This window comes from Peromyscus californicus, unplaced genomic scaffold (assembly GCF_007827085.1).
Source record: "Peromyscus californicus insignis strain IS unplaced genomic scaffold, ASM782708v3 Scaffold_23__1_contigs__length_62951481, whole genome shotgun sequence".
Lineage (NCBI taxonomy): Eukaryota > Metazoa > Chordata > Mammalia > Rodentia > Cricetidae > Peromyscus > Peromyscus californicus.
Window position 1 is genome coordinate 28,286,123 of NW_026294534.1, and position 14,649 is coordinate 28,300,771.

The following is a 14,649-nucleotide window of genomic DNA, read 5'->3' on the forward strand; positions in this document are numbered from 1 at the left end:
CCACCTCTCGGTGCTGGGAACCCATCCAGCTTTGACCTGTCCCACAGTCTCTGTGACGCCGCATCAGTCCTGTTGTGTCTGGGAAGCAATGTTTCCTTGGTGTCATCCATCTCCACTGACTCCTACAATCTTGCTCACCTCCTCTTCTGCAGAGTTCCCTAAGCCCTGAGGGGAGGATTTGATGAAGACATCCCATTTAGAACTGAGTGTTACAAGTCTCTCTTTCTCTGCGTATTGTCCAGCTGTGGGTCTCTGTGTTAGTTCCCATCTCCTGCAGGAGATGATCAAAGCACTGATCTCAAGGTGTATGGCAGAAGGTCATTAGGAGTCATTTTATTGCTACGTTCCTTTAGCAGAACAATAGTATCAAGTACCATGTATTTAATTAAACCACTGGGTTACAGATGACTTCCCTGCATAAAATTTTCGGTAAAAGTACTGCCTGTTTTACAGAAAGCTTCAAAACTGACTTTCAATCTGCCCTGATAATTCTGGCACATTCCACCTATTAGTTTTTCTTTGTACTTCCCATCTCCTTGAGTGACTGAGGTCAAGAGGTCAACCTGGCAGTATCAGGTTTGATATTCTTATTTTGTAAAGTGGCTTGTTTTTCTTTTACCTTGTAGGGCCTGGATTCCCATCAGAGACTCACAGTGACTGGTGGATCCTGTGAAGGGCAAAGGATGGTGCTCACTGACGTCACTCAGGCGCCTTTCATGCATCTTCCCTGCTGAGAGACTCCTGAGAAACGACTGTCCCTCTCTGAGGAAGGAAACTGCCGGTGATTTACCAAGACAAGAAGTAATCCTCTGTGATCGCAAGATGATTCAGGTTAGTAGCTCTGTGCACTTGCTGTAATTCAAATACTGTGAGAGGTTTCGGTGGTGTGCATATGCATTAAACCTAATCAGTGCCGGTTCTTGTAGTTTCAAGTGTATGATGACATGCTGGAAAGTAGATTGAAGCTTCATTTTTTGCACTGAGTAGGGGAGAAGGAACATTTGAAAATAGTGTACTGAGTGAATAAAAACTATACAAACATATTTGGTATTTGGTTGTGCTTTTCTAAGACACACACACACACACACACACACACACACACACACACACACACACATTGGTTTTTCGAGACAGGGTTTCTCTGTGTAGCCCTGGTTGTCCTGGAACTGGCTCTGTAGAGCAGGCTGGCCTTGAACTCACAGATCTACCTGCTTCTGTTTTCCCAAGTGCTGCATTTAAAGGTGGGTGCCACCACTGCCTGGCCTGATATAAACATATTTTCAAATGATAGGTTTTGTAAGTAATATGTAGAGTTTGTTTGAAATAGCATGCGTTTGAAAGTGCAGTAAAGGCTACCTATTCTAAGTAAGTCTTGCCATTGTTCCGATCACCTTGTGTTTTTACTCCAGAATTACAGCTGGATACTTCCAATATCTTGGAAATTTAAAGCAAATTTGCTGCTGCCTTTTTATTAGATACTGTGTCTTCTGTGGGATTTGTAATATTTGTGTTTATTGCTAGTTGAAGATACGTGGCAGTTATATACATAGGGTGTATCTCAGTGGACAAGGAATAGTACACACAAAGACAGTATCAGGGGACCTGAGTCTCCACTCTGCTCTCCTCCGAGGGCTTTCTGGGCCTCAGGCACAGTATTTACAGCTTCAACCTCAGGCCTCCTTGCTTAGAGTAAAAAGTATTGCTGACTGGTTAGCAGAATCAAAGAAACAGCCATTTATTCATTTGCTCCATAATGATTCAGTGATGTTCTGTGTTCAGCACTGTCTGAGGCAATGTAGTTGGTGTATGTATTATGTATGTTTCATATATTTATTATGTATGTGCATCACATATATCTCCTGTCCCAGTGCCCACATTCTAAGTTTATACTCAAGTTGGATACATATACAGTTGGAAGTTAAAAATCCTTCAAGAGTGTCTTTTGCCTCTGGGATAGAGCTTACATTCCTCACTCACTGTCAAAACCCTCCATGATGTGGCTCCTACATCTGCTATGGTCTGGACAGGACATGAGTGTGTCTGCTGAAGCTTCACAGGCTGGAGCTTGGTCCAAGTGTGGCTATGCCGAGAGATACTATAGGAAAACTGGTCCAACCTTGGCAAGGATAGAGGTTCCAATCTGCTTTTTTTTTTTCCTTGTAATTCATGGAGGGAAAATGATAAATTTTAGCCAGCAAGCCAGGGTTGTCATAAATGCCAAGCGTGATTGGAGAAAGAAGTGTTCTTGGGGATAAACTAAGCCTTCCCAGAGTTCCTTAGACCGCTGTTGGTGAAGGGCAGTGTCAGCCACCTTGATGACCCAGCAGGGAGACCATGTCCCTGGGAGCATTTTCAGCTCTTCTGAGTACTTTTACCCAGTGACCTTCAGAAAGTGTTATACCTGGGTAAAAGAAAACAAACCTTCCCTTTTGTTTTCTTTATGGTTACATTGCTGTGGTATGGTCTGTATGTCAAATGTGTTGCTGATTGGTCAACAAATAAATCACTGATTGGCCCGTGGCCAGGCAGGAAGTATAGGTGGGACAAGGAGGAGAATAGAGCTGGGAAGTGGAAGGCTGAGTCAGGGAGACACTGCCAGCCGCCATGATGAGAAACAACATGTGAAGATGCCGGTAAGCCACGAGCCATGTGGCAAGGTATAGATTAATAGAAATGGATTAATTTAAGCTGTAAGAACAGTTAGCAAGAAGCCTGCCACGGCCATACAGTTTGTAACCAATATAAGTCTCTGTGTTTACTTGGTCGGGTCTGAGTGGCTGTGGGACTGGCGGGTGTCAGAGATTTGTCCTGACTGTGGGCCAGTCAGGAAAACTCAAGCTACATTACATCATATACCCAGAGTTTGCCTTTGAAATTGTGGCTGTTGTTGGTTCTTTTTCTCAGCCCAGAAGTTTGACATTCCAAAAATTACCCACGGTGGGGACGGATAGGAGCACTGACCTACAGAGGGACGCAAGGGAGCTTTGGAGTGAGGAGTATGCCCATTATCTTAATTGACTGCGTAGTTTTCTCCATGGCTACATATATCAAGACTTAATGGATTAGGTACTGTGGTAGTTTGAATAAAAATGGCCCCCATAGGCTCATAAGGAGTGGCACTATTAGGAGGTATAGCCTTGTTAGAGGAAATGTGTCACTAGGGGTGGGCTTTGAGGTCTCAGATGCTCAAGCCACATCCAGTGTGGCATTCTCTTCCTCCTGCCTACCAATCCAGATGCAGAGCTCTCAGCTCCTTCTCCAGCACCATGTCTGCCTGCACACGGCCATGCTTGTTGCCATGATGGTAATGGATTAAACCTCTGAAACTATAAGGCAGCCTGAATTAAATGTTTTCCTTTATAAGAATTGCTATGGTCATGGTGTCTCTTCACAGCAATAGAAACCCTAACTAAGATTGGTTCTTTTATTATGTGCAGGCTGTTGCCTGTCAGCCATGCCTAGATAGACTGTTCTAAAATTCAAAAATTAAAAAGAAATATCACTGAATTGTCAAGTTTCATTACTCATTTCCTTATTAAATATGTTTTAGGATGTGCTGTGTAGGTCAGTGGTAGGGTACAAGTGAGTAGGAGTGAGAATGGATGACAGTGCCTAGTATAAGTGAGACCCTGAATTCTATCCTCATGACCAACACACACACACACACACACACACACACACACACACACACACACAGCACACACGGGGGGGGGGGGGTGAGACTGAAGGACTTAGGATTGTACCATCTCAAAACAAGTCAAATTGATATGTTGTCTGTTTCACACTGAAGTCACTGTAACTTCAGAAAGGCCCATTTGGCTGTATTTTCCTACATGCAGCAAGACACAAAGTTGTTCTGGAAGGGATGTCCTCTGCCTACCAAGGCTGGACAGTAGCCTTGTCACCACAGACGCATGACTGGTGCTCTAACAAATCTGTGTAAACAAAGTTTTGGTTTTTTGTTTTTGTTTTTGTTTTTTTTTTTTGAGACAGTTTCTCTGTGTAGCTTTAGTGCCTGTCCTGGAACTCGCTCTGTAGCCCAGGCTGGCCTCGAACTCACAGAGATCCGCCTGGCTCTGCCTTCCAAGTGCTGGGATTAAAGTCGTGTGCCACCACTGCCTGACTCATAAACCAAAGATTTTGAAGGAACCCTTACCTTCCACAAGCACCCTCCCATCCCCACACATATCTCTCTGTAACAGCCCTGGACATGACTCCCCTGGTCCATTGTTTCATTGGCCTTTGCATTCCTCCGCATGTTTATGGCTCTTTGTCCAAAAACATCATGGGCTTTTCCGTGAAGATCCCTTCATATGTGCAAAATTAATGAAATTTTCCTTGCAGAGTCATGGGAAAGAGATCCAGCAAATCACATGCTGCTTGAAGATTTTCTGCTCAGAAGTAATCCTCATCTTTTCTGATCTTGATTGACACCCACAGACAGTCACATGGCTCTGCCTGGCTGGAGAAGGTGAAGTGTTTAATCACACCCGCAGAAGAGATAATCCAAACACTTGTGATTTCTTAATGAGGACCCCGCTGCTAGGAGCAGGAATTGCTAATGTCCTGGTGGCTGGTCCCCAGCCAGGCACCTGCTCTATTAATTTCCCAGTATTTCTTCTCCTCTCTTTCACGCTCTGAGGAATAAAGGCTGCAAATGAAAGAAAGCAAAAACTCAAAAGCATTGGTGTCAGAAGTCCATGGATTAAGGACGGCTGATGGTGATAAGATCAGAAACCCAACAAGCTTAAATTGAGGAGGCTTCCACTTGTCCCTGAGAGGGTTCGGATTAGTTTCTGGGACTCAGAGATCAGAATTGGACTTTTGGCTACCCCCACTCTCTCCTCCCCTCTGTCATCTCTGCTTGCCTTCCCTGACCTCATTCCCTCTACTGGAGACAGGTCTTTTCCATATGGCAGGAAAGATGGAGCCAACAGCTTGACCTTTTCATCTTTCCAACTCTGACATCAAGCAAAGCCACTTCCTGTTTAGCGCCACACTGAGATGCCTGCAGAAGGACCCATCTCAGCCTGGCTCGCCTGCTCACCCTGGCCCAGGGACTGTATCCAGGGATGTGAGTCACATGCGCAGCTACAGCTACATCCAAATTCCATCCCAAGCAGTGCAAGAGTTCTCAGAAGGGCTTGACATACCGAAACAGTAGCTACTCTACAAAAAGTTAGATATATATAGAATGATGTTTCAGAGTAGGCAATGCTGTCTTATTACCCTCCCACCTCACCAACCCCAAACCACTTCCCACTGCATTTAGAAGAAAATCTGGATTAGTTCTGAGTTTCATCACATAGCTTCTTATGAACTCTCCCTTCCTTCCCCTTCTCTCCAGACTCACCAACGAGTAGCACGTGGACCTTTGCTCTCCACACATGTTTCAGCCTAGAGGACACTTAAACTAGGTGTCTGCCTGACAGTCGCTTACTTTCTTGTCATGAGTACCCCCTTCTTCCCTCTTTCCTTCTCTCCCTCCCCTCTCTTACACACACACACACACACAAACACACACACACACACACACACACACACATGCGCACGGGCATGCACACGCACACACACACAAAAAAAACGACCACCAAACAACAACAAAACCAACAATAGCAAACAACTATAAAGTTGTCACCACAATCAAGACATGAAATATTTCCATCACTTTGGGAACTTTTCTTACCTCCCAGTTCTCTCTCTAACCCACACCCTGGCAAATACTGATCTCACTTGTTTAGTCTTATCCTGCTATACTTTTATAATTATAAAACATTTATAAAATGTTCGTTGGTTTTTTTATCTGCATGTATGTCTGTGTAAGGATGTCAGATCCCCTAGAACTGGAGTTACAGATAGGTGTGAGATGCCATGTGGGTGCTGGGAATTGAACCCAGGTCCTCTGGAAGAGCAGCCAGTGCTCTTAACCACTGAGCCATCTCTCCAGCCCCTAGAAAACATGTTTTTACATATTCAGAGTTTTAAAAACAAAACCCAAAACAGGAAAGGTAACAGAATTTTCCCAAGTTCCAGCCCTGAGAAAATTCCTCCCAGAGTCCTGGGGCAGACACTACATCCAGCATGGGGTTATCTGAGGGAAAGGAATCTATATAAACCATGCCTTTTCTCCTTTTATTTCTCTAAGATAAAACTATCTACCTAGCTTCAGTTCTGTCCTGACATTCAGATCCTCTCTGTACCTACTTTTCTGTTCTATATAGTCCCAGTAATAACTAAGCCCTTATGCTTTTGACCTCATCTTCATCCTCTGTTCCTTCGTCCTCCATCTCTCCTTCATAGCTCCTTACTCCTGGCTCTCAGAAAACTCTACAAGAGATTTGCCTTATCCTCTACAGAATCTCTGTCTTCCTCCATTCTCTCTGACCACAGGGCTCTATCTCCCAGGAATCCTGCTCCACCTTTCCCTCCACCTGGATATGCAAAAACCTCCTTTGTTCTCAGTCAATTGCTCTGGAATGCCTCCTAGGCCTGAAGGCAAGGGATGGTCTCTCCTATTCTGTTCCCGCTAGTCCTTCAATGCTTTGTATGGGGCTGGTCCTAGCTAATGGAGCAATTTGCAAAAGGCAGATACACAATTCAAATGATAAAAAGGGAGCAGGGAGCTCAGAGGCAGAAGGCCTTGTCTATGTGATCTTATCCAAGTACTGGCCTGATTAGGATGCTCCCACATACACGTTCTATGGGAATTACGAGCACAAGAAATTCATAGCCAGGAGCAGCTGAATATTAAAGCTAAATAACACCAAACATTCCGTGATAAATGGCTTCCCATTGGAAGGACCCTTGGTCAGTCAAGGTATAGCTTATTATATACAGCTGGACTCCCTATATCATATTCTTGTGGCTCACCACAGAAAGGAACTCTGGAGCATAAGCAGGACATGGGTGATGGGTGGAAGCCAGATCCAGCTTTTCTGGAATCAGAAAGGGAAAAAGTCACATGTGACAGGGCTTGTGAGAAAGTGGGAAGTATTAAAAATAGCAAGCAGCAGTGTTGTGGTTATACAGCTTCTGAAACCTAAGGTTGGGACATGGGTCACTGAGGAGGGCAGGTGGGGTTTGTGGTCAAGGGAAGAGATAACAACAGTGTCAAACATCTATGACTCTCTTCTGGGCTTTCATCACCTCCATCCCACAGAGTCAGCTACTTCTCTTGGTGTTTCTATCATTTGTGTCTAGACTGCCCCTAAAGTCACGTGCTTGGGTGCTCCCCATGGCAAAAGAAGGAGGTGGAAACTTTAGGAGGTGGGTCCTGGTTGGAGAAGTTGGGCCAGTGGGGGTGTCCCTGTGAAGCATATGCTTTATCCCAATCCCTTCCTCGACCTCTTTCCCTTGGCTTCCTGGCTGCCATGTGGTGAATGGCTCTGTTTAACCATATGTCCCCAGCCATGATGTTCTCGACTCATGAGCCCACAGTAACCGGGCCAAGTGTCTATGGCAGTGTGAGCCAAAGTCAACTTTTATTCCTTTTCAGCTGGTTGCATTATTTATCTTGTCACAGTGAAGTTAATTCATCCATTGAATTTTGCTTGGTTTTGCCATCGTATTTGTTATTTTGTCATTATTACTCATGGTTGATTTTGTTACTTTCTACAGGGGTGATGTTGTTTTATAGATGCTTAACTACTAACACTAGCTGTTAGTATCCCTGAACACTCCTTTCTTGAAGTGTAAAACAATCATTTCTAAATGTTCTGTCTTTTAAAAAGGAGCAATTTAATACTCTGGTTTCCCTTCAGATTGCATAAAAAGAAGCAATTTGCCTGTCTTAGGGAAGATGAACTGCAGGAAACACAATGGGACTGGATGGAAGAATATCTTAAGGCTAACTAGAATGCACTTGAAATTCCAGGTTAGAAACTGAACAACTTCAGGGCGGGCCAATACTGTGAAGTGACAGTTGTCTTGGCATAAAGTGGCCCTGAGGCAATGGTCCAGACCCCACAGAGAAGCTAGAACTAGGTCACAGAGTAGGCTGTCCCTTCTTCCTGCTCTTTTACCTCGGTCCCTATGAAACACCACAGTCTCTCATGCTGTTTAAACCCTACAGCTACATTTATTTTGCAGAACAGTTTTTCTCTTGTTTCATTTACATGTGCGCAGTTCAAACTGGACTCCAAAAATCCAGAAGCCACCTGTGCTCATGGGATTCTCCTGGTCCATTGGCTCCAATTCTCAAGGCTGAGCCAGCTCCACCTAGGATCTTGTTTTCTGTTGGGCTAGGTTTCACCCTGGCTCCAGTCAGCATAGCAGAGAAGATTACCAGTGATGGCAGCACTACTCTGCTTTCTTCTACAGAACCTGCAGTCACAAGGGTCGCCGAAATAACAGGGGTGAACAGGGGTACTCCAGAATGCTGTGGATATCGCTCTGTATAAATAAAATGCTGATTGGCCAGTAGCCAGGCAGGAAGTATAGGCAGGACAAGCAGAGAAGAGAATTCTGGGAAGTGGAAGGCTGAGTCAGAGAGATGCTGCCAGCCGCCGCCATGAGAAGATGTTAAATATGGGTAAGCCATGAGCCACGGGGCAACTTATAGATCAATAGAAATGGGTTGATTTAAGATATAAGAACAGTTAGCAAGAAGCCTGCCACGGCCATACAGTTTGTAAGCAATGTAAGTCTCTGTGTGTTTAGTTGGTTGGGTCTGAGCAGCTGCGGGACTGGTGAGTGAGAGAGATTTGTCCTGACCGTGGGCCAGGCAGGACCAGGAAAACTCCAGCTACACCGGAAAGACTTTCTTTGTTTCAGGGACTTTCTTGAAGTGGTAATCCCTGGCCTAACAATTCTCCCAAATACTTTGTGCAGAACATTATTCTCTTGGACGCTAAGAAACAAAGGAAAAATAGCATAGGTCTGATGGTTTTGAGAAATGGATGATTTCACAAACCAATTGGGACTCTTTTCTGAAGCCCATAGCATGCTAGTGAGCCTTTACATTTCAATGGGGAGATACAGACATGGAGATTTGGCTACTGACCCTTTTGATCTGGAATATTTTGCAGGTCTGGAATTTGGTGTCACACAAGACAGGAAGCTTGGCTAAGCACATTTCCACATTCTGTGCTTCCCCTAGAATTCACTGCTGGTTTGCCTCTCTAGCTCTAATCAGCTACCAAACCCAGGAGGAATTTGCTTATTCGGCGTACATAAAATTCTGATAGAAATTAATACAGGAAACTCAAACCCACAGAATTTCAAAAGTGTCACATTCACAATCAATAATTGACTCTACAGCATTTAAACCCTGTGTGCGATACGATAAAACCAAAATGGATTCACCCTGCTCACTCATCTAAAGACAGCAGTCTCCAAGGTTACTTGTTTTCGGTAGAAGCCAGGCAATTTGGGAAAGAGCTCAAAGAAAGGTCTCCAAGGGATGCTATTTGGAACTAGACAATCTGCACTTAAATTGGAACCTTTTTTTTAAACGTTGGTCTTTCATCTTTTACCATTTAAAAAAAAATTCTTCCCTCATACATTACATCCTGACCACAGTTTCCCCTCCCCCCACTCCTCCTCCATTTCCCTTTAAAAAAAAAAAAAGAGCAGGCCTCCCAGGGATAGCAACCAAGCGTGGCATAACAAGTTACAATGAGACTAGGCACACACCCTCATATCCAGGCTGGACAAGGCAACCCAGTAGGAGGAAAGGGGTCCCAAGTGCAGACAAAAGAGTCAAAAATAGCCCCTACTCCCACAAGAACAGCAACCTAATAGCCATAATGTGTATGCTGGGGACTCATACATAGGCCAGACCCAACCAGGGTCCCTGATTGTCGGTCCATTCTCTGAGCCCTGCTTAGTTGATTCTGTAGGCCGTGTTCTTGTGGTGGAATTGAAGCCAATCTTAAAAATGCACATTGGGAGAAATCCAGTCTGTGTCATTGGCCACTTCAACTGCTTTATTGTACTTGTTAGTGTCATTTGTCCTAAGGTTCTCCAACATAGATGGCCCGGTTGATTCCCTAAAAGGGGTATGTCATTCAAGCAAACAAGTTGCAGAGATGGAGATTTTGACTTAAAAAACAAGTAAGCAGGGGCTGGGGAGAGGGCTCAGTGGGTAAAGTCCATGCTGTACAGGCAAGCAGAAGAATAGGAGTTCAGGCCCTCGGCACCCATGTAAGTGCTAGTGTGTGTGTGTGTGTGTATGTGTGTGTGTGTGTGTGTGTGTGTGTGTGTGAGTGGGTATGCTTATAAGCCAGCTTGAGATGAGGGATCTGTAGAGCAAGCTGGCTAACTAGACTAGCCAGGTCAGCAAGCTCTGGGTTTAGTGAGAGATCCTGCCTCAAAATATAAGATGGGAAGTTATCAAACAAGACACCCAGAGTCAACCTCTGGCTTCTACACCTGCTCACACACACAAACATGCATATATATAAGCACACACACCACACATAATACACATGCACATGTAAACAAAGAAATGAATGAACAGAAGAAAATGATGAATTATTTTGAGGTTCCTCCTGTGTGGAGAGCTGAGTCCTTGTATAGCTACAGAGATAGACCTGAGTTGGGTAGTAAGGGAATGACAAAATGTGGACAGACACACAGACAGAAATAGCTGGGGTCAGGTGGCCCTGGGCTCTTGGATGGAGAAACCACAGCATCCTGGAAGCTTGGTGTGCTTACTATATGGTGTTGAACATGGAGGCAGAGTTATTGCCTACAGGTTAACAAGTGTTTGTGGAGGAGGCAGGTTTAGCTGACCTCCGTAGAAGTCTTTGTAGAGAAGCAGTGTTCAGGCTGTAAATATCCATGAGGAGGAAACTATGATGGACATTTTCTGCACACACTGTCAACATCCACACATGGACTCAAGGAAGGCTTTGCTATTTCCCTCTGAGCCTCATCCAGGCTTGGGGGCAGTGGGGAGGCTTTGCCATTTTCTTCTGGGTCTTAGGTCCTTGATATGGACCTGATCGTGTCAAATTACACACATTCACTAAGAACTCTACTCATTCAAGGCTTCCTACAATGGAAGGGTAAAGCCATTATAAATACTTTGTCAACCCCAATTGACAGTGATATAGAAGCTGGATCCGCTTGGGGACAATTTCATTAGATTTACCCTGTGGCAAGAGTTTGCTTGAATCTTCCTAAGGACTCTGTGCAGATCGCCAGAGACTAAGGCTGCCTCATAACTGCAGAAGGATAAGGGCTTCATTTGGTGATGATTAGGGGGATCATTGCTTCAAGGAAGAATCCGTAGTGCATACTGAAACTGGTGGGTGAGCATATGAGAAGCAGAATACTCACATAATTCAAAATTCTCTCCAGAGATCTCTGTATGCGTGTGCGTGGATGGGTGTGAGAGTGCAGACTCACAAGGGCTACAGCACACATGTGGCAGTCGGAAGGTAGCCTGGGTATCAGTCCTTGCCTTTTACCTTGTTTGTCTTCATGCTGTAGCTCAGGCTAGTTGGTCAGCCCATGAACCGCCCAGGGATTCTCCTGTCTTCACCCGCCCCCATCTCTCCATACGAGCCCCAGGTAACAGACATGTGCTACTATGATAGCTTCACATGGTTTCTTGGGATTCAAACACAGGTCCTCAAACTTGCTCAGTAAGTGATTGGCCCACTGAGGTATCTTCCCTAACCCTACAGGGTACTTTGAATTTATTTATTATGTATGTATTATGTATTTGTTTGTTTTCTGAGTTTATATTTGGTCTGCATGTATGTCTGTGCACAGCATGTGAGCCTGCAGAGGCCAGAAGAGGACATTCTGTCTCCTGGCACTGGAGTCACAGACAGTTGTGAGCTGCCCTATGGGTGCTGGGAATTGAATCTGGGTCCCCTGGAAGAGCAGCCAGTGCTCTTAACCACTGAGCCATCTCTCTAGCCCACAGGGTACTTTTAAAATACAAAAGTGGCATTTCTTTTTACAAAGAAGTAACATGGCAGATACCCAAGTATTTCTTATTTCCCAATGTAGAGGTGGCAGTGGGCCCAGACTATCTATACTCAGGGATGATATATTCTCTAGTCACACTGCTATGTGCATGACTATAGATATTGGGTTCCCACACTCCCCAGGTTGACAATTCCTCCCCCACCAAAGCCAGTGCTACTTTTATGGACTTTTCTCAGTTGTGAGGACCTTCTGTGTCCCCAGTGCTGAGGATTCAGCATTAAGTGAGACAAACCTCTGCTCTCCAGGTAGTGAGGGAGGCCTGTCCAAACAACCATTACAGACCTGTGTGGAGCACACAATAGACACAAGAAATCTAAGAGGCACCCACAGGGCCAAATGGTCTTCTAAGTTATTGAAAATATTTTCATATTGATTGATAAAAGCCACTCTCTGAACCCCTACCCATTTCTCTTAGATATTCCTCAATTTCATACAATTAAAAGAGCAGGTGCCCAGTAGCAAGGATCTGGCTGCTGCTCTTGTATTTTTCTCATCTTTTCCACTGGCCCTTATCCTTCTTGGAGGAGGGGATGCCTGTGCAAGGAGAGGTTCAGGATCTGCTCTGCTCTGGTTTGACCTGGAATGTGTGACATCTGGGAGGCTTTGGGCTGTTGGTTATTACAGATTAAGAGAGAGAGAGAAATTAACCTTAAGAGAGGAGTTGAGGTCAGATCAGGGATGGCACTTGCAAGGTCTCCTGAGCCAGATGAGCTTAAATGGGCCACTATAAAGACCTTTGAAGGCGCCCAAGCTGGGAAGCAACATAATTGGATGAACATTTCAACTAAGTAGATTAAAGTGCTTATCATACCAAAACAAACAAACAAATAAATAAATTGAAGTGCCAGATAATCTGTTTGAAGGCTGTTGAAACAGCTCAGGTCAAGAGCTATTTACTCAAAAAGAAGAATCAAAGAACCTAGAGAAATTATTGGAATCTGAGGACATTAAAAGGGTAGAATTCAGGAAGTGTCCCCACCCTACTGTGTGTGTGTGTGTGTGTGTGTGTGTGTGTGTGTGTGTGTGTGTGTGTGTGTGTTTCTAGGCCAGAGGTCATCCTCAGGTGCTATCCTTGCCAATCAGGCCAGGCTGCTGGGCTAGCAAGCCCCAAGGATTCAACCATCTCCATCTAAGTACTTTACCAAGTGAGTCATCTCCCCAACCTCACATGGCTTCTTGTTTGGAGTGATAACTTCCTGCTACAAAATTTAAAAATCTACCTAGCATTAGATAGAATTTCATTGAAATGAAACCATTTGGTACTAATGTAGGCCATGCTTCCAAAATGAAGAATTGATCCTGTGCAGAAACTTACTATGATTAACCTATCCCCAAACCATTGGTTTCTGAAAGTGGGTAGATGAACACTATGCACTTATTAACGTGATGGTGATGATATTGAGGCTCTGGTGAAGGTTTCATGGCAGCTATAAGAAAGTATAAGGACAAGCATAACTTTTGCAGTTGTAGTTTCCAATATCAGGAAGTCTATGCCCCCCACCCCACCCCCCCCACTTATCTATGTCTGGTTCATTCTCTTACCTGCCTGCCTTGTGTTGGCCTGCTTTCCCTAGGATGGATCCTGAAGCTGCCCAGCTGGAGAAGCAGCATGTGCATGATGTGTATGAGAGCACAGCCCCCTACTTCAGTGACCTGCAGAACAAAGCTTGGCCACGAGTCCGCCAATTCCTTCAGGACCAGAAGCCAGGCAGCCTCATTGCTGACATTGGTAACCCAGACTTTTGTTTTTTCCATGCGTAGTCTGCTGCATATCCAGTTGTACCTATCCTTTTCATTCACATCTCAGTTTCATTCTAACAAGAAATGCAATGTTGTATTAGCAGCATGCTAGTCTCTAGAATATTCACTTTATAGTGAAAGTTCCTATCATCAAAGTCATCTAGCAGGAAATATCTCCCAACCTATATTCAGAGAAAGCTTCCATTCTAGCTTTCATGTGCATCCTCCATCAAAATCAACCATCACAGATGGAATAAATAAGGATGGAAATGATGTGACATTAGTGGTTTCCAATGTAGAGACTTCCACATTTGTAAGATGTGTTTTGTATACTTGGCTCATCTTGAGACATTCCATCTACGTCTATGAAAGAGTCAGACTCATGAGATCATGAATGAAGTCTTATACCCTTTCTTTATTCTGATGGGTCCCTCCCCTTATTTTGTAGGCATTGAATTGTTAGGGCATATCTTTAATTGGGTAGCACTTCCATAAACACTGATGTATCTGGAGGGCTTCAGCTCAGCATCTTTCTGAATTGAGAAGTGGTAAACCACAACTTAAAGACCAAGATTGAAGGTGTGGTTGGATCTCTACTTCCCACTAACTCTCCTCTCCAGGAATCACAAGTTTGCTGTGCCCAGAAGAATCACAAGTCTCTAGTTACTCATTCTACATTGACATCTCCCTTAATAATGATGGGAGAAACTGCTGTGTGTGCAGAGTTTGACAGAGGAAATAAGCAGTTTAGAGTCTGGGAAGAGGTTTGTACCATGCTGAAATCAGGAGTCTGAAAAAAAAAAGATCTCTAGCATGTCAGTTTTTAAAAATAAATACAATGTCTTGGGCTTAGGGATGTGGTTGAGGGGTAGCACTCATGCTCTCCATATTTAGAGCCCTGGGTTCAAATCCCAGTACCACAAAAGGGGGAAAGGTATCTGGTTTCAGAGGATGAAGTGAGTTCAG

The 14,649-nt window shown here is 44.4% G+C and overlaps 1 protein-coding gene across 9 annotated transcripts in view; it reads left to right on the forward strand.

The window, feature by feature from the left end:
* Trmt9b (tRNA methyltransferase 9B (putative)) overlaps positions 1-14,649 on the forward strand; it is a 71,870-nt gene that overhangs the window by 31,614 nt on the left and 25,607 nt on the right. For 8 of the 9 annotated variants that reach the window (XM_052752039.1, XM_052752043.1, XM_052752048.1 and 5 more), the window contains 3 exons: positions 627-831; positions 4,345-4,471; positions 13,518-13,672. In XM_052752039.1, coding sequence (XP_052607999.1) covers positions 4,449-4,471; positions 13,518-13,672 — 178 coding nt within the window. In that variant the 5' untranslated portion in view covers positions 627-831; positions 4,345-4,448. The remainder of the gene's footprint in view (positions 1-626; positions 832-4,344; positions 4,472-13,517; positions 13,673-14,649) is intronic. The other variant, XM_052752046.1, reaches the window with a different exon arrangement.